At 40.9% G+C, this 21,185-nt stretch overlaps 3 protein-coding genes across 5 annotated transcripts; 1 reads left to right on the forward strand and 2 right to left on the reverse strand.

Annotated features, from left to right (window-relative positions):
- Positions 1–13: 13 nt before the first annotated feature.
- On the reverse strand, positions 14–8,153 carry lin9 (lin-9 DREAM MuvB core complex component). Of its 3 annotated transcripts, none has more exons than XM_037086197.1 (15): positions 8,047–8,153; positions 7,117–7,149; positions 6,563–6,654; positions 5,803–5,916; positions 4,428–4,558; positions 4,138–4,263; positions 3,824–3,981; positions 3,388–3,521; positions 3,115–3,243; positions 2,839–2,940; positions 2,661–2,741; positions 2,429–2,554; positions 2,051–2,233; positions 1,713–1,810; positions 14–1,043 (listed from the first exon to the last, which is right to left on the reverse strand). In XM_037086197.1, exons 1-15 carry the CDS (start codon positions 8,075–8,077, stop codon positions 938–940), a joined length of 1,644 nt encoding a protein of 547 aa, XP_036942092.1. In that variant the 5' UTR covers positions 8,078–8,153; the 3' UTR covers positions 14–937. The 3 variants fall into 3 exon arrangements, with proteins under 3 accessions (XP_036942092.1, XP_036942093.1, XP_036942091.1); XM_037086198.1 differs by lacking the exon at positions 8,047–8,153 and adding an exon at positions 7,586–7,697; XM_037086196.1 differs by lacking the exon at positions 8,047–8,153 and adding an exon at positions 7,259–7,547.
- A 579-nt stretch (positions 8,154–8,732) lies between these two features.
- parp1 (poly (ADP-ribose) polymerase 1) lies at positions 8,733–20,770 on the reverse strand. The gene is made up of 23 exons (XM_037086195.1): positions 20,508–20,770; positions 18,314–18,476; positions 17,532–17,647; positions 17,202–17,416; positions 15,325–15,415; positions 15,100–15,216; positions 14,699–14,875; positions 14,388–14,550; positions 14,159–14,299; positions 13,812–14,051; positions 13,621–13,686; positions 13,394–13,526; positions 12,946–13,141; positions 12,709–12,837; positions 12,528–12,611; positions 12,212–12,334; positions 11,984–12,112; positions 11,799–11,897; positions 11,509–11,661; positions 11,267–11,394; positions 11,097–11,158; positions 10,542–10,656; positions 8,733–9,564 (listed from the first exon to the last, which is right to left on the reverse strand). The coding sequence occupies exons 1-23, from the start codon at positions 20,628–20,630 to the stop codon at positions 9,483–9,485; spliced, it is 3,045 nt and encodes a 1,014-aa protein (XP_036942090.1). The 5' UTR covers positions 20,631–20,770; the 3' UTR covers positions 8,733–9,482.
- On the forward strand, positions 16,205–17,149 carry LOC119012353 (adenosine receptor A2a-like). Its single transcript, XM_037086087.1, has one exon. It carries the CDS (start codon positions 16,226–16,228, stop codon positions 17,147–17,149), a length of 924 nt encoding a protein of 307 aa, XP_036941982.1. The 5' UTR covers positions 16,205–16,225.
- Positions 20,771–21,185: the final 415 nt, after the last annotated feature.

Genomic DNA, 21,185 nt, shown 5'->3' on the forward strand with positions numbered 1-21,185 from the left:
ATAACTTGAGGACTGCTTTGCAATATTATGTTTAATATAAAAAGACAGAAACATTTATATACAACTGCCCTGAGGCACTCTCATATACAACTTTACAAAACTGAAAAAGGAGATTCTCTAGGAAAAACTGTTGACTTGACTTCAGAGGTTACATCAGTGATGCAGGCTTAGTGTGTGTGTGTGTGGGGGGGGTTGCAGCAACAGCCATGCCAAATATGGAAATGCTAAGATCATCTTAGGGGGTAAAGGCATCAAAACCCCAGAGTTCTCCTTTATAAAAATACCAAAATCTCTTTTCAGTGCACACAAAATTATAAAATCCATTTCTGAGTACACAGCAGAAATGTTGACAATAGTCCTAATAATCAGAGATATTGTACAATTATCTACAATAAACAATTTTATAAAACATTCTTTAGCCTCCCTGTGCTTACCATCAGTGGAGCAACAGAACACAACACTTACAGGGGGGTGGGGGGGTGGAACTTCAGAAATAGCAAAATATTGTTTCAGAACCATACACATCTACTAAAAATAAATAAATATGGACTATAAAAACTGTAAGAATCAATGTTTGGCACATGAAACCAATAAATAACCATTGAGTTTGGAGATTCAAACTTGTGGAAACAGTTTAAGACTCTTTCAGGTTTGTGTTTGATTGGGTGCGCCAACATTTTCATACACTAAAACAGGTGGGTAAAACACTTTTGACATCCTCCCTCGCATCAGCACAAAGCCTCAGGAGTCTGGGCAGGGCTCCGAGTCGTTTCACTGGGACATCCTCATTCAGGTGGTGGTTCACAACATTCACGGGAACTTTTTTTTTGCCTTTGCAGCCTTCTAACAGTTCAGGTGAGAGCACCATCTCAAAAGTAAAATGGCCCACAACTCTGTGTGTGCGTGCACCTGCGTGTGGTGTGGATGATGCAGGCACTCAGACTGCATTGGTGTTGTTTGCTGCAAACGCGTGAAGGTTGCCCAGCTGACTAAGGCCACTCTGGATGTGTGCCACATGGATCTCGACATTATTCTGGAAGCAACTGGAAACACAAAAAAGACAACAGTATAAGAAGATGTTGCTAATCATTTATATTAAGGTCATTATAATAAGTGTCACTCAACAGATAATAATGTCCCGCGTAAGTCCTCATAAGTTGTTAATTGACATTAATAATATAGTGACAACTATTTGAAAATGGCTAAGCACCAAACTGGGACTGAACACAGAGGTCACTTTGACAACAGGAGATAAAGTACAGAGGTGACTATTGCAGCTCTGAATATGAATATGATTTTGGTGATGTTAGCGGTGTGTAACAGGAGAGAAAAAAAGAGTATTTCATTTCTTGAGGCCAACAGCTGGGATATACGTGTCAGCTGAAACTAGTGGACGGTCGCCTCTTGAGGTGCAAAGTGGTATTATGAGACGGGACATCAACTTCAGTAGAGATCTCTGTAACATGGTATATATAAATGTCTCAGACATAATGTCAACACTGTTTCTTCACATTCTGTTAATAATGTTCATTTTTGGAATGTTTTAAACTAAAATTCTGGCCATATTTTACAAACTGCTGCGTTACATGTGTTACTAAAATGTTTGGTACTTTGAAGCTTACTGAATGGTGATTAGTAGAGACACTAACTTGGATCATTGTGCCTATTGTGACTGAAGAAGTGGAGTTAGAAACACTGCAGGGTGTTTTTACCTGAGGTTGGAGGGATCAATAGATGCCTTGATGTCATTAAGTGAGTCTGTTAAAGATTTAAACTCAAATGAATTCAGGTCTCCGCCGTCTGCCAGACACTGTAACAAATGAGACAAAATCATTTACTGAATAGGCGATCAAAGTACAAGTTCATCATTTAAACATTCTTCTGTCTACATACAAATGTTCAAAAGAAAGTTCACAACAGACGTATAATTCAAGTTGCTGCCATAATTGTGCCAACCTCTGAACATGAAAACAAAAACACTGCATGTATTCACTCTCCTCCTGAGCAGGAATTAAAGCAGCCGGCAGCTGAACTTTTATTCATCCTCTACCTTTATCTGTAGCAGCAGGGCCGTGAGTCGGGAGATAAGGTGTGTGAGGCTGGGGTTGGTCACACTCTGCTGTCCGTCCTTCGTCGAGTTGCTCAGCTGCACCATCTGCTGGGCCTCTTCTTCACAACGCCGCCGCAGCTCTGTGGGGTGGTCAGCTGGAACCATGCCCTGATCTGGAGCAAGCTGGAAGGACACATTGTGTGATTCACATCTTTGTCAATGCTCTGTTAATTTCATTTTTCTTAAGAGTGGTTAAGACTGAGTAGGAAGTAAGCTGCTAGAAATAACAAAACAAGTGATGAAATTTCACTTTTTTTCCTGTACTCAACTCCAGGGGTAATTATTATTGATGGAACTGAAGTGCATCTATTGACTTACATCACAGCAGAACTGCTGAACTTCATGAAGCACCTTGTTGAGATCTTTATTGAGCTGCTCGAGCTCAAGTACTGTGGTAGCATATCGCTTCTGGAAGTCGAGGTCAATAGGCATCGAGTACGACTTCTGAACACAAACACAATCATAGTTTCAGTTAGGCTGGATGAATGCATCTGAGAAATATTTTAAAGGACTTGACACAACTTCTGTTTTTAAATGACGCGGATCGTACCATTTTCTCTGCCTCTGTGTTCATTTCTTTCAAGTGCTTGATGTGCTCCTTCTTGATCATTAGAATCTTGGACAGTCTTGTCTAGTCACAGGGGAAAAAAAACAGACAAAGAATGTTGTAGGACAAAGTCTTACAAAGTTTTAGGATGTGAGATTTTCATTTGACAGGAAGTATTTACCACTTGGACAAGGAACTTGACAGGAAATCCTCCCAGAGTATCTCCCTCAGCACCTGGTAGTTTGTTCCTCCATGGTGACTGGTTGATGAGAGGGTCACTCTCCTATTATTACAGGAAAAAAAAACAGACAATGAAGTCATTTTTCTTCATAATCTACTGGAAGAGTTCTGCACTCACTCTACAGACTTCTTCTGTAGTTGCAGTGTGATACCCAATGGTTAAATATTGACAGTGTGATGACACACACATCTGTCATTGGATTTATGTTGACAGTACCATGAGGACAGGAGTGGTAGCGGACGGGTAAGGCCCTCTAGGCGGAGTCATGAGGTTCTGCATGTAGCGTGTCGTCCGATGCTTCTGGGCAAAAGCTGAAATGGGCATGGTCTCATTGGGCTCATTGCTCTGGAAAACATCACCGGATGCATCATGAATTCCTTCAGTACATCTTGGTACTTATTCTTATTCAACAATTGTTGAAGAGACTGTCCAATAATTTATGATAAAATATGTATTGTAAATATAAAGATAGAAGCTTTTGTCTTTTACCAGGACTTCAAAGTCAGGCACAGTGTGTGTTCCCAGGCCACTGCGGTCAAAAGTGACACGATAGGTGGCAGCGCTGGTGTCCACTGCATCGATCTGCCCTGTGAACAACCCATCATGGACGCCTCGGAGTCGAGCTGTGGAACAAAAAGAATACAAAATGACAATACAAACTGGTAATATGCTGTGGAACATCCTTACCTGTGGGTTATGGGGTTTCCACAGCTATTAATTTACACATAATGTAATGTATTTATGGTCTTTGGTTCTTAAGAGCGCTCTTATTTGATCAATACATAGTTACAGTTAAAACTTTTGTTTCTGACTCCTGCACTTTGACAGGACATGAAGCAAAAGCTGAAACTGGGCAGCTTTACAGATCATTTGGCTGGCTGTAGTAACTGCTGACAGTCATGTGTTTTCATTCCATTTATCTCACCAGTGACTTTTGTTCCTATATTGAGTCTCAGGGGGATTTCATCTGGAAGGTCTTTGCAGTTTGACACGTCAGACATTTTTCCTTGCTGGAGCAGGCGCATCTTCTGCCTCTTCTGCCTCAGCGCTGTCCGCTCCTCAGCAAAGAATGCAGACGAACACCTGAATGGGACAACAAAGCATATTATTTTGTTTAAAGAGGTGTTATAAAAATAAAAAGAGAAAACAATTTCACAGACTTTAAAAGGTCAGACAAAAATGAAGACGAAATGACTGAATGGTGTGCAGAGGCGAAAAAAATTAAAGATTGAAGCATACCGTCGAGGTTTCCCCATCAGTCTCCTGATGGTTCCCCACTCAACCCTTGTCAACTTTCTTGTTTTCAGGTTTGGGAAAGACTCCTTGAGACACAGGCAGAATTCATTGTCGCCCTCAAAGAGAGGCCTGGAAAAGAAAAGAAAAAGTACTTAAAAATCTTCTCTGGGAGATTTTTGTCAACGTAATTATGGATTATCAGAAATGTTTTTCATTCTAAAAGTATATCTGAATTGAGTACAGTTAATCATAATTAATAGTTACTGTCTTTTTAGATGAAAGTGAACGTTTACCTGTCAATATTGGAATAGAACCATTCATAGATGCACCATTTGTGAGCTTTAGGTAGCTTAAGTAGGTTTCTTAATCTCAGCCCGATTTTCTGGGATGCCTTTTTATCTGGTGTGACCACGTTTGAAAATTTCTGTCAAGAAAAACATGGTTAAACAACAGTTACTACACATGCAGGCAAATAAGTATTCTGAAAATAACAAACTAAACTGAACAAGTGGCTCAAGTGGGGTCACCCTTAAAAAAAAAAAAAATCTTATTCCTTCCTCCAAGCACAGCAGCTATAAAAGGTTTCCCACAAATGATTCACTCATTGGTACAGCCCTAACATCTTCTTCTGACAACAAGGCTATGACATTCTCTTAATAAATGTGTATGGTGATGCAGGCGACTGGCGAGAAAGCACATTTTTTTTAAAAGGCTTGTTTACCTCACTGGCTTTGCAACTTCTGTTTAACAAAGGAGAGGCAGCAGTATGGAGGCAAGTTTTACTCCACATTCTGTTACTTTTATCTGACAACTCAGCAGCAGCCTTCTCTGATAAGTTTTCTTTGAAAAACAACAACAACAAAAAACTATTGACTATTGATAATACAAACAAAACACTTGCTGTGTGCTGTTGCTTCACATGAAAAGTGTTTGACAAGCAAACCACTAGAGGGATCCCATGTGTTGCTCTCAAATGATTTTCTATAATAAGCTGCAAATCTATTGCAGCCTCACTGTGTTTGTTGAGGTTTTAAGCCTTTCTGAAAAGCAGCAAATGGAAACGGCCACATAGATATTGAATGTAGCTATTGACTTTCCACTTCGAGTTGATTAGAAACAACCTCTCAATATCATGATGTAGACTTCCAGAGCTGTTTTTAAGACAACTGGTTTTAAATATTGCATGGAAATGGCGAATGGTAAAAGATGTAACCATGATTAGTTGGATGACATAGAGGACTGACTTGTGCAGGCTGTATAGGGCAGATATTAGAGCACTGTGATTTATCTTAGAAAACAAGAGAACATCACCAGCTCTCTCTTTTTTTGCTTGTGTTGGCAAAAATAACCAGGCGACACTCTTTGGTTTTTGCTTAAGAAAGGAACTAAATATAAAATAGTAAACTAATGCTGCTGCACAGGTACGCACAGTGACAAGTTCACCTTCGCTGTCTAATACGTCTTGGAGAGCACCTACAGCCCCACACAGCTCAGGGCCAATCAGAAGGCAACTTCAGGAACCAAAACAAGCTCCATGGAGAAATACGGTCCACCAAATATTTACTCTCCCAACTTTCTACGCCATCCTTAAAAGATCTTAGAGAGCAGGATGGGCCAAATGATTTTAACTTTTCACTAAGAATCATTTTTGTGGTGAGTCGTCTTTACCTGTGGTGTGGTGCTGACCCTTTGGCTCCTTCGAGGGGATCTGGAAGGGACACGCTGTTGGGGCTGCTCATCTTCATCCCGAAACAGACGGCTCCTTTTTGAGCTCCGTGTGGGCTGGAAGAACAATTGTGGACAGGTGTTGATGAAAAAGTGCCAATAATGCTCCAGGAACAAATATGTGTGTGCATAAATCTAGTGAAAATTGATTTAATGTGCAACAGGGGAGGGGGGAAGATGCAGCCCTGCAGATACTACAGCACTAGATTGAGGCAATAGTATAAAGTATCGATATTTGCACATATCATACTATTAATCCTATACAAGAAAACACAAAGTTGGCTCATTACAATCCTTCAAACCAGTGAAACGTTCTGAGATTTCTTTCATCTTCCGGCCAAAGAGTCTAAACAGTGTGTACAGTCAGTGGCAGTGGCTCAAAAATATGTATACACGCACCTAGTTTCCAAAAAAATATTGTATGATCTGATAAAAATATGGATAGACAGGACTTCTAACATGTGCAATAAAATGCAATTCGTAACAATAACCCTGGAAATACTATTATGTGATGCAAGTCATGTTTGCCTGCAATTTTAACCGCACAATGTCTGAGTTTCGTCAAATCCACAGGACCGTAGTTTGTGCGAGATATGTGTCGTCCTTTATTGCATCATATTCACTAATCTTTCATTGCTGTTGAGCTTTGCATTCACAGTATGTGTAAGATTTAAGACTGACGACCTAACGCCTCGTCTCTTACCGTGTCCATCGTGAGGGAGGAATGTCGTCCCCTGGTGTTGTGAGCTCTTGGGAAGCTGTTCTTTTCATTAAGAGTGTTGGACAAACTCCCTTCTGTAATAAAAAATAAAGAAAATGATTGCATTGACATAGAACAGTGTAATAATGCCAGATATGAGACTCCAGTGCGACCTACTTATTATCAAATGTCAGAAGATGTCAATTAATTTTCCACTTACAACTGAGACTGGAAAAGATAATAGACATATAAAGTCTTTTTAAAAAAATATTTGCCTATATGGGGACAAAACTGCATGAGAAGCAAAAGTAGGATAATTAGTTCCACTGGGTCCCAGAAGACATCAGACACAAATGTAAGATAGTGCAAATGTAAGATTACAGGTGTGTAAGCTACATGCAGGACAGTTCCAATCAGAAAAAAAACTGCACTGGCCATGTATGTTTTTGATGTACAAGGAATTTGACTCCAGTTTCCAGTAGTTCCTAATATACCCACATATGGTGCCAAGAACAAATGTACAGAAAGGCATACAGCTAAAAATACAGCACACATACCTTTCAGACTGACAAGAGCCTCTGCTGAGGAGCCTGGGAAAGAGAACAAATTGTGCTACATCAATATACAGTATCAGAAAACAAATCCTCTTTCATTTTGAGTAATTATGATATGCCCATTTTAGCCCTAAAAGGAAAACACCTGCAAGTCGCTGACGCTTACGACACTGCCCTTTAAACACTGACAACATACAGATAGGTTCACTGAAGTTAGATGAAGCTAGCGCAGTCAGTTAGGCCTTAACCCCCAATTTGAGCTGTCAAGCACGGACGTAACATCAGCTGGACAGAGCATGTCAACGAAACGAGCTACCCAAGCTAACGTTACACTAGGTTACAACCCGGAGATAATATTGAGTTTTATTAGCAACGTTCAACATCGACTGAAATGACAAATTTCAGGTGTGAACAGGCAAAAAGTTAGCTAGTTTCCCTTCACCAGCTTATCAAAATATAACAAACGCGTTACCATGTAACGTTCACCAGCGCTAACGAACGTTAAATACAAGGAAGGTGTCACGGAAGACTAGTTAAATATGCCCAGCAAAACAGATAGCTAGCAGCTAGCATGTGAACTTTGGCAATAAAGACGTTATGGGACTCCTTTTGTTAATGCTGCGTATGATCCAATGCTAGTGGACGTTAGCTCACGGCTAAGCTAACGTTATTTGTTTACCCAGTTGAGCTAAAGTAACTTGCTCAACTCCAACATTAGCTATGGTTAGCCTCTCGTGCTAACAAGCGTTAGCTGACTTGGACAGACCGGTATCTCTTTGCGTCTAAAAAAATGACTTTATGGACTCTGCTCAAAACATACAGCATTCATTCCATGAACAACGATAACGGTTTATCCACGAATGTTTATTTTATCACAACTGGGCCGCTGCGTGTTTACATTGCAAAACTCCTTGAATTTGTGTTGTTACTCACTCTCGTCTAACAGCTGGTCCATCTCCGCCATCTTGAATTAGCCGCGCCGCTTTTTCAAAGACCTTGTCAAAATGCATTCTGGGTCGGGACGCTAACTGGAGGGCGATTTAAGAAATAAAACTCCTACAATTTACCCAATAACCACTTTGTATTATCTATACGTGCACAGAATCGTTTCCACTTTATATACATGTATTCAACTTATCATTTAAAACGTTAGGAAAACCGTTTAATAAGCAATACTGTAAGTCACTCTGCATCCCTCCATTGTTCCACACAGCACTTCTTCTCCAGCTATTCTCTCTGAGGTTTTCTTTAATGTAATTCATTGTTGAGCAGAGGGATGCCATCTGGAGTTATGCTCAGCACCACAGAGCAACATCCAGTGTATAAATGGCTTTCATGAAAATCACGAGTTCCTTTCAAAATGGGGAATTGGGTCAACTCCAGTTACTGAGTTCTGTGCAAATGCCCCACAACATCCAACTTCAAGCCCACATAACCACTCTGATGAATTCCTCTCATGCCTACTGGAGTACGTTTGAGTTACTTACCCTGACTTTTGCCTGAGAGAAAGCCATCAGTAGGAATTAAATGAAATATCTCTTTGAAAAAAAGTGTACAAAAGGTGTATCGAACACTGAGCACAAGAAAATAAAAAAAAATAAAAAACAGACAAGGCATGATATTTTTGAGTGTTCAATGTTTTATTTTGTTTGGCAGTAAGCAAGAAAAACACTAAAAAAAAAAAAAGTGTACCACATACCATGGCAGAAGTTTCTTTTACAGAATACTTGGCGTCAACACTAAACACATTGTTTATTTTTTTCAGAAGTAAGGAAGAAAGCTTGAGAGACAAAACGACAAAACAAATATATACATGTCAAATCTTGTACAGTATCTTTGAACCTGACAGTCTACACAATGTTCATTTTAGTGGCCGTTTTACTGGGGAACATCTGCTTGTGTATGTCTGCAGACTGGTTTTTCCTAACTTGAAACTCTTCCTAACATAGCAGTACTATTCCTTATGGACTACATGTTTATTAAAGAATGAAGAAATATGATCCTTCTGAAAGTCGAGATGACCACGTGAGATGGAAAACTACATTTTCTGATGTCCATTTCCAAACCACAAACCTTTCTGTGTAATATGCACCATGCGCCAACCACAATGTTGAACTGTGTTCTGTGTCTGTCTTCTGAGCAAGTCTGAAGTAGGTATTTTAAGTACCTAATGCATCACTAAGGAAGGCTGGCAGCTAGAAAACCTGATGAAAAAGCAATAAAGTGACTAGAGATTTCCAATGACCATTGTAAAGCATGGTATAGCGTTAGCTCCGTTGCCAAACATCTTCTGTTGCGGAGAATGAAGCCGTGGCGTTTGGAGGCAGTGGTCTTTGTTTTCACTGAAGAGGGTTTGGAAGGGGTCCCTCTCACCACAGGGACGTCTGGTAGTTAAACTTGGTCTTCAGGAGATACTTCAGGTTTACCTGGGCTACATCGTACACAATGTATCTGGAGGGGCAGTGGTTAAGGAAGACTACAACGATAATTTGACCAACACAACAAAATAAGTCGAAAATTCAAAAAGACTTGATAAGGGACAGAAACAGATTATCCATGGCAAGAGATCATGCATTAAGGGTCCTGTAGCAAAAGGACCTTGTTATGACAAGTACACTATTAACAGAGAAGTTTCAATTCCTAATTTTGAACTGAGTCAGTGGCTACCACCAGCCTGAGTCAGCAAGTCAATGGTTTAGGTGTCTGATTTTGTCAGAAAAGCTAATTTTACTTCACAGTTAGTGATTTACCTCAAGATCTGAAGGTTGGAAAACAAATCCTCTCACAGATAAACTATGATGAATATTACCACAGACCTACTCATAGCTATCCAGGTGCACTGTTCTAAACTGAGGCTAAATATCATGTTATGAAATATAGAGCTAAATAAAAGTCTATTTATTGAGTTGGAACAATATGTACCAATCCTGGAACACATCATCCATTCTCTGAAGACTATTCGGCCTCTGACAGCAATTTTGGGGGCTTCTGTTGTGCGCCAGTAATTGTTTACAGTCTGATTACAGCCTTAAAATGCAAGAAACAACATTTCTTTCCTATTCATCTGCATATGAATTCAGATAAATTAACAACAAAAAAAACTAAGTCATCATCAAATGATGGGTCCCTCGATTGTATTTAGCTAATGTGCTTGGCCTTTTTTGCTCTCCACGCAGGCCGTTTACCTGCATGCAACCAAAGCCTGTTGAAACAAAAAACCAGAACACTTCTGATACTTAAATCTTGTCCCTTATATCAGTATATCTGTTTATAGCGATGGAATATGTACTGAGGAAGTCTTGACTCTGCCCTTTTCTACAAACTACTAAATAACTAAAATAATTATATAAAAAAGCTGGAAACATGTTGGATGATTCTGCAAAATTATCATCAAATTCATAAACCAGCTGGTCAGTGTTAAAGGATACTCGTTGTACAGTAGACTTGTGTCATCAATGTTAGTGTGGGCTCCTTTGCCCAGAGGCACTTGCACCCCGTCTAAAGTGACAGAGGCGCTTGGATCAGGAGCAGTTCTCCCCACACCTGCAAGAAGAAAAAAGTGAATGAATGAAAGTTTGAAGCAGAATACAAACCAAACTCCCATATAGTATAAGCACTTGAGTTACCAACTGTCAGTATGTCAAAATATTCAACAAAACACGATACAAAAATCAGCTAAGTTACAAACTGCAAGCAAATGTTTCTATGCCAAAACAGTGTTCCAACAGTACATGGGTGGTTATGTGTGAATACTGCACTGAAAAAGAATTCAGACGAGGTTTCAAGATAATAACACTTTCTCATTAAGAGATAAGAGATTACTGTTTAATAACCTGGACCTGAACCTGTAGTGTAGAGATCCATTCTTCAGATTTCTATTTTGAACACAATATGATAATGTCACCACCTTTCTCACACAGTAGTAAAATAAAATAAAATTCAAATCCTATAAAAATGTGCAGTGATCCATAATGTTTTCTCACCTTTAACACTGTGCTTGCCCTTGGGTAGTTTTGTAATGTGGGAGGCCTTCTTCAATTCATGCCTGCATTAAAAAAAATAAATTAATAAACATTATCGTCATATACTCATGAAGCGCAAGAAAAGGTTGATGTTAAGGCAATTTTTTGAAAGAACGTAGTGGGTCACTTACATGTTGCCAAGAGCAACCTCAGCCAGCAGAAGGAGGCCGACAGGGTCTGACTGGGAGGTGTGACAGTAATTCGCACTCTTGGACACCATGTCAGCAAAGTACACACCTTTGCCGAACATGTAACCGGTCTACAGAAAAATGAAGAAAGAATTACACAGCACTAAAAATGAGGAATATCAAAGTATAACAATTCAGAATATGTGTGAAGTGCAGCTTATGGTTGCACGCAAGCGATAACTCACCACTGGGGCCTCTGGAGGGGCAATGCGAAGACCCTGAGACAAGATACCAGCGTAGTTGGTGGTGCGCGAACCGTGCCACAGCAGCTGCCGATTGTGTAGCTCCTCGAAGGGACGGTACCGCTGGCGCTCTCCCTCTCGAGAAATTTTGAAGATCTAGAATACGTGAAAAAACGAGATGGTGAATCATGCTGGATAACAGAGCGCTGACATAAATTTTGTGATAGAATCAGTAATTAGACACAAAGACATATGTTGTCATATCAAAACAGCTTTTCCCAAAAATCACTTACTTCTTGCACTTCCAGTGTGTAAGTGTTGTGTGTAGCAGCGTGGGTGTTCTTAACATATTGCATAATGATCTGAGCCTCATCTGTTGTCTTGTCAACAACCTGTAAAGGAACACATTTAAAACATACTGTGATATCTCCATTTAGAAACAAAAACCAACCTCCCTACACTGTCTGTGACTCCTCACCTCGATCTTGGTTTTGAGTTTCTCGTAGTTGATGTCGATGGGATCGCTCTCGTTGTCCTGGGCGCCTCCTCTCAGCAGGCTGTAGGCCACTTCAATATCCAACAGGTTGTCAAGCATCTGAACTTTAGCCTGAACAGTGACATATATGGATGTAATCAGATCCAATTTAATAAAAACAAGACTTAACTGTACAGCAAGGTACTATATTATTTATATATGTGTCCTCACTTGAATGTAGTCCAGGTTGTTGAGCAGTGGAGGTTTCTTCATACCAAAGTCGTGAGGGATTAGTGTGTAGAAACGATTGGAGAGATCCAGTATCTGAGAATCAGGCTGACTATCTGACACAGCCTACGATAAAAAATGTAAAAAGAAAAAAAAAAAAGATTATTAATAGAAAGATCTTTTTTGCTATAAACTGTGGCCCAACAACTTGCACAGAGGCATTACTTGTAGTTATGTCACAAATAAAATAATCTATAAGAATTAAAGGGACTGAGGAAACAAAGAGGAATCCCAATCCTCTGGTGTGTCGGATACTGACCTGCTGAACTTCAGTTAGGAGCGAGTAGGCACTCTGGATCTGCCTCTTGCTCAGCTTTCCGAGGGGCATCTTCTGGAGGTCAATCTGAAAAAGACAGATAAAGTATTCACAGATGTGCTTCATACAGAAAACAACATGTTTTTTCTCTAGTTCTTTCTCACAAGTGCGTCACAATTCATACCTCAAACTCCACCATGGCCTTCTTCATGCTCTCTACGTCAAAGATGGTCTTGATCAGCTCCTGGACAGGTTTGGCCAGTTTAGATTTGGTGCCAGCAGTGGCTGTCAGCCTCTTCACTGCTTCCTCATCCTGTAATGTCAACATGAACACCACATTTAGATACAGAACACATATTGGAGGAAATCTCCCTTCTAGAATTGTGTGTGTGTGTGTGTGTGTGTGTTGTGTTGTGTTTACCTGTCCATAGTCAATCTCCAGGGGGTAAAATTTATTAGGATATTTGGTGAAGCTTGAGGAGCTCCAATTGTTGCCTGTCTTCTCTTTGTAGACACCCAGGAAGTTGTCCATGGCCGAGTTCTTGTCGTGGAACTTGTCCAGCTTGTTGCCTCCGATGGTGGTGCCCACTCTGCCCCATGACCTGAACACCCAGTACCTGCACATACACAAAAAAGAGCACGTGTAAAACAGTGGAGTTAGAATGGTTATTTCAACACAATAAATATTATTTTGCACAAAAACAGTAGCACTTCAGTGCAGCTAACAATCTGAGACTATCTGATGACTTAAAGAGGCGCTTTGTAGTTTTAGAGAACCTCACCTCTAACTGACTTGGATATACTTTTAAATAAACTCTTCACAACAACAACAAAAAAACAGTACAATGATTTTTCTGTGCAACACCTACCGCTTCTGTACATCATCCTCTAGCAGCTGAAGTTTATAGTAGGAGTTAGTTCCTCTGACAATGTCCACAAGACCCAGCGTTGCACTGTACATCTTCCCACTCTGCTCCAGGACATGAGCGCTGTTCTCCAGACCTAGGAAAAATTGAAATCATCAGTCAAGACTGAAAAAAGGCACAGAAATGAAAAAAAAAAATTAAAAAAATCCATGCAGGTTACTTGTGGGTACCTGAATCTGGATCGACAGCAGCACCTCCTTTCACTGTGAGCTTCATCTTCTTGGCTTTGCTACTGCCTGTAATGGTACAGATGCAGTTATTTATAAATACACACCAAAGAACCTAACGGCCTATGAATCATGGCCCAACGTTTACACAAACATCTATTAACACATTAAGAAAGGCAACAAACATCCTTTACCTTCCTCCTCCTTCACCCTGCCCGTGCTCTTGGCAGCTGGCGTTCCAGACTTGGAGGCCACCGACGGCGCTTGAGCCTCCACTTTGACCTCTGCACCCCAGGGTGAGATGGCGTGCAGGGAGACCAGCTCCTGCATGGCTTTACCCGACGACTTGATGTCTGTGAGGAAATCCTCGGAGACCACCCGTACGCCGGCGTCCCTCACTTCCTCCATTTTCTTAGTCATCTTCTCTACCTCCTCTGCGAAAATGATGCATCACACGTTATAAAGAAGACAAACACAATTCTATAAAAGGAACTGAGGGCCCTTGTATTGGCAATTCTTCAGTTTTTGATTGGTTACTCACTCTTGGTGCTGAAGCAAAGAGAGGCCTTATTGGCTGTGCCGGTAATCTTTCCACCCAGCTCCTCCACAGCAGCCTTTAGGTCATCCTTGTTCTTACTCAGCTTTCCCACAGCGATCAGTTTCATACCAGTGAGAGGTTTGTCTATGAACAAAGATTTTACAAAATTATGAACTAATACCAATGTATAGAAGTCTTTCTGATTATCTTGTGTCTATGTTTCTTCACTCACCTGGGGTTGCGCCCTCTGGCGGTCGCTCTAGCGGGGCACTGGACGCACTTGCCAAAGGCTCTGCTTTAGCTGCTGTAGGGGTTTGGGTGGGAGCCTCTTTTGGATAAAGCCTGTTCTGTCGCTTGAACTTAAATTTTTTCAGGAAGGGAACTTCATGGAATTCCTAAAATGATAAAACCAGAATATTCCAAGTGTGTCATTTTTCTTTGTCTTTGTATGGATGTTCTATTTTTATTCACCGCCTCGTGTTTCAGCACAGAAAATCCTACTAAATAAAGAACCAACAGGAGCCTTGAAATGAGGTGACCTACCTTTGGGGTGACCCAGTCTTTACGTACGGGTGTTGGGGTTTTGAACACACACTTTGTCCAGGCTGAGATGTCCCCCGTGCAGTAATAAGCATCACCTTTGAACATCAGCTGACCCTTGCACTCCTTGCAGGGCTCAAGAGCACCAAAAGCCATGCCGTCGGCCAGACAGTCAAGCACCTGTCGATCAAACCACACATACATTCTGGTCACTGAACAGTAACTAGTAACTAATAACACATTTTACCAGTGAGTAATAAACAAAAAAATGGTTTATTGATACAAAATATTACTGCCACCATGTCATGTTATATTACATCTGTAAATAAGAATAAATAACTGCATCCAACACATTCAAATAATTCTGGATGCAGTCAGCGTGAATCAAAGTGAGGCTCTCCTACATTAGATTCTCCAGAGGGAACGTCCTGGCTGTTTGCAATCAACAGCTCCTTCATGTCGTTGGTTGAACAAAACTTCTTCAGTTTGTCCTTGATTCCCCAAATCAGCTGACTTTGGTTCTGCAGACACACAAAAATAAAACAAACAAAAAGCAACATATGAAATAAATAACTACCAATCATTATGTGATTTTTATTCCAAAAAAGCAACTAAAATTATAACTGTACCTTCAACTGCTCCTCCAGCTTTTTCTTCTCCTCCTCTTCCTCCTTCTTCTGTTTCTTTGATACTCCATCCACCTCATCAGCTTTACGCTTCCTGAAAAGCAAAACAGAAGTGAGAACAGTGTTCAGAGTTCAAACTTTTGCTGTTTTGTTTTCTTAATTAGGCACGAATAAGAGGATGACAAACATCAAAATGAACTTCCTAAATAAGGCCAAAAGGGATCCTGGAAAAATAGCCAAACAAGCCCGAGTGTGACACCTTTACTCATTAGACACATTCATTAATGCCCCATCAGTTAATGGAAACAAGCAGGTACATGTCCCCACAATCCCAGGTGTCGAGGCCCATATCATCAACCCTGCCCTGACAAGACATTTAATAGCATTCCCATGAGGCCAAACACATATCAGTTAATGACCATCCTGTAGCAGAGATTCTTTCTGATCCTCTGGAGTAAAAAACAAAGACAAACATCTCTAATCAGACAACAACTGACATCAAGAGGGAAGAAGGGAATTCTATAAAACCACAACCATTAGATTGTATGAGTGCATATGATCTTCAATGTGACAAAGGTGTGCAGTGTGAGGATGGCTGCTGGCAAAATAATGGCAATTGACTCCTTCGTATCTTGATCAGTAACACTTGTTTCTAATAGAACTGTACTTCAGTAGATTGGTCAGTAGTTTTGCTCTTTTCTTGCACTTCATCGCCCCACTGAGCAGTTAATCTCAACCTGTAACTTTTTCTCTCTTTAGGTCAACCATGGAGAACAGCAGTGCAATGATGAACCTCTACACTAGAAGCTCATCCTCTCCGTCCTCTCCTCCCGAGAACTCCTCCACTCCTTTCTCCTCCCTGCCTCCATCTGGTGACATTGTAATTTCCCCTAATGTGGGGTACATGACTGCTGAGCTCGTTATTGCCTTTCTCTCCACCATCGGCAACGTACTCGTCTGTGTTGCCGTGGGTCTCAACCGCAAGTTGCGCACAGTCACCAACTACTTCCTGGTCTCACTCGCGGTTGCAGACATCTGTGTGGGCACCATTGCCATCCCCTGTGCCATCCTGACTGATGTCGGTTTGCCTCGTCACAACCTCTACCTGTGTCTGCTCATGCTGAGTGTCTTAATCATGTTCACCCAGAGCTCAATTTTCAGCCTGCTGGCGGTGGCTGTGGAGCGCTACGTGGCCATCTTCATGCCCTTCCGCTACCAGGTCTTAATGACATCTCGCAACGCTGTGTTGGTGATCCTGACCATGTGGCTGCTGGCCTTTCTCATCGGGCTTGTTCCTCTCATGGGCTGGCACAAGACACCGCCCGATTCTGGCTACTGCTTCTTTGTCTTGGTTGTGGACATGACCTATATGGTCTATTTCAACTTCTTTGCTTGTGTGCTGACACCCTTGGTAATCATGTTCCTCATCTATGCCCAAATTTTCGTCACGGTGAAGCGACAGGTGAGGCGCATCGCGTCTGAGCAGAGAGGCAGAGGGGAGGGACAGATGAAAGCTGCAGCCAGCATGCGTCGGGAGATGAAGACTGCTACGTCGCTTTTTCTCGTTCTGTTCCTTTTCACGATCTGCTGGATCCCGCTCCACATTATCAACTGCTTCCTGCTGCTCTGCCCAAACTGCCCAGTGCCGTTTGAGCTGCTGCTTACTGCTATCATCCTGTCACACGCCAACTCTGCTGTCAACCCCTTCCTCTATGCATACACCATGACGGCTTTCAGAGACACCTTCAAAGCTATTTTCTTGTGTTGCAGGGCGGTGGGTGACAGAGAGGCTTCAAATGTAGCCAGCGGTGATGACAGAGAATGCTAATATTAGTACCCAACTCGGACAAAAGCGTTTCATCGCTTCTTCTTTGTCTCACCCTTCAGTTTTGACAGCGGGGAGCCTCTTCTTGAGTTCCTCCTTGTCCTCTGCCCGCAGTGCGTTGAACCCCTTCAGCTGGGCGGCGTTGTATTCAGGTTTGAAGACCAGTTCCTCCCTGCGACTCACGAAACAGGCCGTGTGGTACCAGCGGTCGATCAAACCCAGCTGAGGCTTCTCTGGGTCCACAGTTTTCTTGGATACACGGATCTGATCCTAAAAGACAAGCCAGAGGATGTCAGATTTAAAGCACTGATAGTATTTGTATTAGTTACTTGTAATTGTTACATGTGAATAGTTTTCTTGTGTGCAAAGGAACGTGGCTACTCACCTTTTCTATTTTTTGCTCACAGCCTTTGCATGTGCTGCGGTTTGACTTGGCATATTCAACCGCAAAGTCGTTCAGCGTCTTCTCTCCTTTAGCTCCACCCTTCTGTTCGCCTTTCCCTACAAAAAAAGTCATCCAATTGTCATTTTCAAGTCAACCAAAAGTAAACACAAAGCGCTGCAATAATTAGTGGGTTAATTTGACAATCTTTTTTTTTATTTTCCAAGCAGAAATGCTCAGGTTTAGGCTCCTTAAATCCAAGGATAAGCTACTTTTCTTTCATTTATGGTAGTAAATGGAAAGAAATTGGGAGGAGCATTTTTCTCTCTTGTTTAAAAAAAATGTATAGCCTAAAATATCAATTGATTATTTGTGAAAATAATCAGCAGATTCACTGATAATGAGCAAGAATTGTTAGGATAAACCAGAACAAACTGTTGAACAGAATGTTCATTTCAACGTGTGAAAACTTGTACATGTATAGATACTTTATATAAACACCAGGTGTGGTGACCAAAAAGCAAATATACGTCAAACCTTTGTGAGACACTATAGTATACAGAGATGTCTCTATGTACAAATGTAAAATAATATCAGTTATGTTTACCTGAATATAAAGATTGAACTGCTAAACTAAGGAACTAAAGGCTAAATCCTCATTTCCTCTATGCTCTTTGTGAAGGCATGCTGGGACTGCACGTCGTGTATGGCAACACAATATTCAAATATGTGAATGAATGAATGTGAATGCATGTGAATAAAATGCTGAAAAGTCGGGTACTTGCCTCCTGTTGCTCCACCACTTTCGATGGCTTTTTTGACCTTCTCCTGGTCGTCCCAGCGGAGGTCAGAAAATCCTCCGATATCAGCAGTTGACTGAGCGGCTGCTCTCTGCCAGAAGCAGGAGAAGTGGTGCCAGTGGGGGACTTTCCCATCAAACATGGGTGACTGCCGAGAACAAAGAACAAACAGAAGATATTTAGTATGCAGTCTGTTTACAGAGAATATAGGATGACCTGCTGTGAAATGAACCAATCAATGTGTCTTAACTGCAGCTCACAAGAAAGAGAATTACTTTTTAAATTTTTTGGAGAAAATTCCTGCATTTTTATATTTAAGACCCATTTACTTTATTTAAATAAAAAAGATTTCAGATGACATCTTTGTGGCACTCAAGAGCTGATTATTCCTTATGTATAAGGACTGATTTGCAAATATACTGTCTCATAAAAACAACTATACTGTGCAACATTATGTGAGTGACAATTTACTGATTAAAGGATCGTTGTGTGCACAGTAACGTACAGGTACACTGATTTAATATAGAACAGGCAGGTTAAGATGTATGTCATATTGCTCACTATAGTTACTATTACGGAATATTCTTTATGATACAGCACCCTTCATGTTTAACGGTTAGGAGATGGGAAAAAGAACTTGTTTGTGTTTTGGGAAGCAAGGTTTTTGTTGTATATTTTAATTCTAGAGTATAGGGGAATGCAAAATTCTTTGTTTGCGAGGTAATATCTTATAAAGCTATCAAATGATTAAATTAATTTACCAACTATTCTAATCAGAAAACTAAAAATGATCTGAATCCTGCTTTTTAAATGTGAATAATTTCTTGGTATTTGACTCCTCTATGACCGTAATCTGAATATCTTTGGGTTGTGGACAAAACAAGACATTAGCGGATAACATCTTGGTCTTTGAGAAACACTGCTCAACATTTTCACTATTTTCTGACATTATACAGAACAACAAATAGATTAAAGGGGCAATGTGTAGTTTTGAAGAAGAAAATTCAAACTCAGAATGTATATCCTAACATTATTAATGAGGCAATAATGCAAACTCAGAATTGTTTATTTATTTAAACAAACCAGCAGTTCTCAGAGGAAAATAAGGTTCCTAGGAAACTTTTGAAGCTAGAAAGGTGGGAGGGTCCGCCACACGTAAACAAAGTGAAACAGTATGAAGTTGCATTATCTTTTAAGGTCAGTTTGGTTATTCACTTTATTCAATTAAATGCTAACAAATAGGTGGTTTATTTAGTTTGGTCAGGCATAGAAAAAAATCAACAATAATCTTTCTCTTTTGATTAAAATGTCTTCTCAAAAACCACACAGTGCACCTTTAATCAAGAGAACACGTGGAAATAATAATTAGTTGTAGCCTTTATGGCATGTTCAATAAGTCATGTACAACTGCTAACAATGTCACCGTGGCAATGCTATTTATGGAACAGTAAGCACAATTCTATTAAAACAACCAGATACCAGATTAGAGCAGTTTAATCAGGACCATAAATAAAAGCTCCTCTGGCACTGACACATGAATATAAGATAAGTGTGTCTTATTCAAACTTGATCATTCATTAAAGTGTCATAAACATGTGCCCCTCTGCTGCTTTAAGGTCAGACATATTGATCCAGTTTTATTGGCCTTCACAGTGGAAAAAACACAAGTAATTGGAGATCTGGAGCTGCTCCACAGGCCATGAGTAAGGAGGCTCAGTCTGTGCAGGTTTCTATGAGCCTCTTAGTTAATTAATTCTCTGTGGGGCAGGAGACACACTTTACAATGCGGTGGCCGTGGTGATGCTGCTGCTGTGATTTTTGGCACGCCAACACATTATTCGCACGACTTTATTTCCAAACTACAGCCCAAGCACGCGTGAAAAAACAAAAACGTGGGGGGTGTATTTCACTTTCACAGAGAGCATCCCAGAGGAGGGCTCAGTGGCTCTTTGTGAACAAGACTCAACAGACAATGTCAGCCATTTAAATGCTAACGAGGGCCTGAGCTGACATAACTGAAACCACGTCACAAACTACACATTATCACACACCAGCGGGCTGGATAATGGTCGCTATATTCGCAGAACACGCCATCTTATTTGCAGAATATAGCGGACTGGTGGTAAGCTAGCTAGCAGAGCAGGTCTCTCCAGATGGACTCCAGACGCTCGCTACGTACCTGCACCATGATGGCCATCCTCAGCGAGTCTTTCGCTATGTTTTCTTTGCATTTCTTGCACGACGCGCGGCCGCTTTTGGCGTACTCCGCCTTGTAGAGCTTGTCCTCTTGAGTCTCTGCCATCCTTCCTCGGTATTATCGCTTGAATAAAACGAACTGAGTTGCAGGAGCGAACTTTCTCCGGATGACGAAGAGCCACAACAGTCAACGCGCAGAGCGGAGAAGCGGAGCCCGCGTGCCTGCATGGGCACCACAGAGGGGACGACACGAATGACGAGCTCTCACTCCGCCGCTTTTTCCCAGATACCAAAAACTTCACTACAAAGCCTCAGCAGCTCTCTGGAGTGGAGAGATCACTAAATGTTGACACTCAAAACAGCTTTAATGAGTTCTGTGAAACCAGATTATTAAGCTTCAAGCTCTGCTGTAAATTATGACACGACTAGAGGGTTGAAGGTGTAGGAATACTACTGGATAGACTTGACTTGAGTAACAGAAATTAAAAGTTGAAAACACCTCCTTTAAACCCCTCAAAACAATTAGGAATACCTAAAAGAGGCTATTAAAAAGCACGTATTTCATAAACACACGCCTTGAGTACTTAATATTTAGGCCTACGCATTAGAAAGATTCACCACAAACAGTAATAATGCTTTGAAATATGTTTATGATAATTCA

This window comes from Acanthopagrus latus, chromosome 22 (assembly GCF_904848185.1).
Source record: "Acanthopagrus latus isolate v.2019 chromosome 22, fAcaLat1.1, whole genome shotgun sequence".
In the NCBI taxonomy this organism is placed as follows: Eukaryota; Metazoa; Chordata; class Actinopteri; order Spariformes; family Sparidae; genus Acanthopagrus; species Acanthopagrus latus.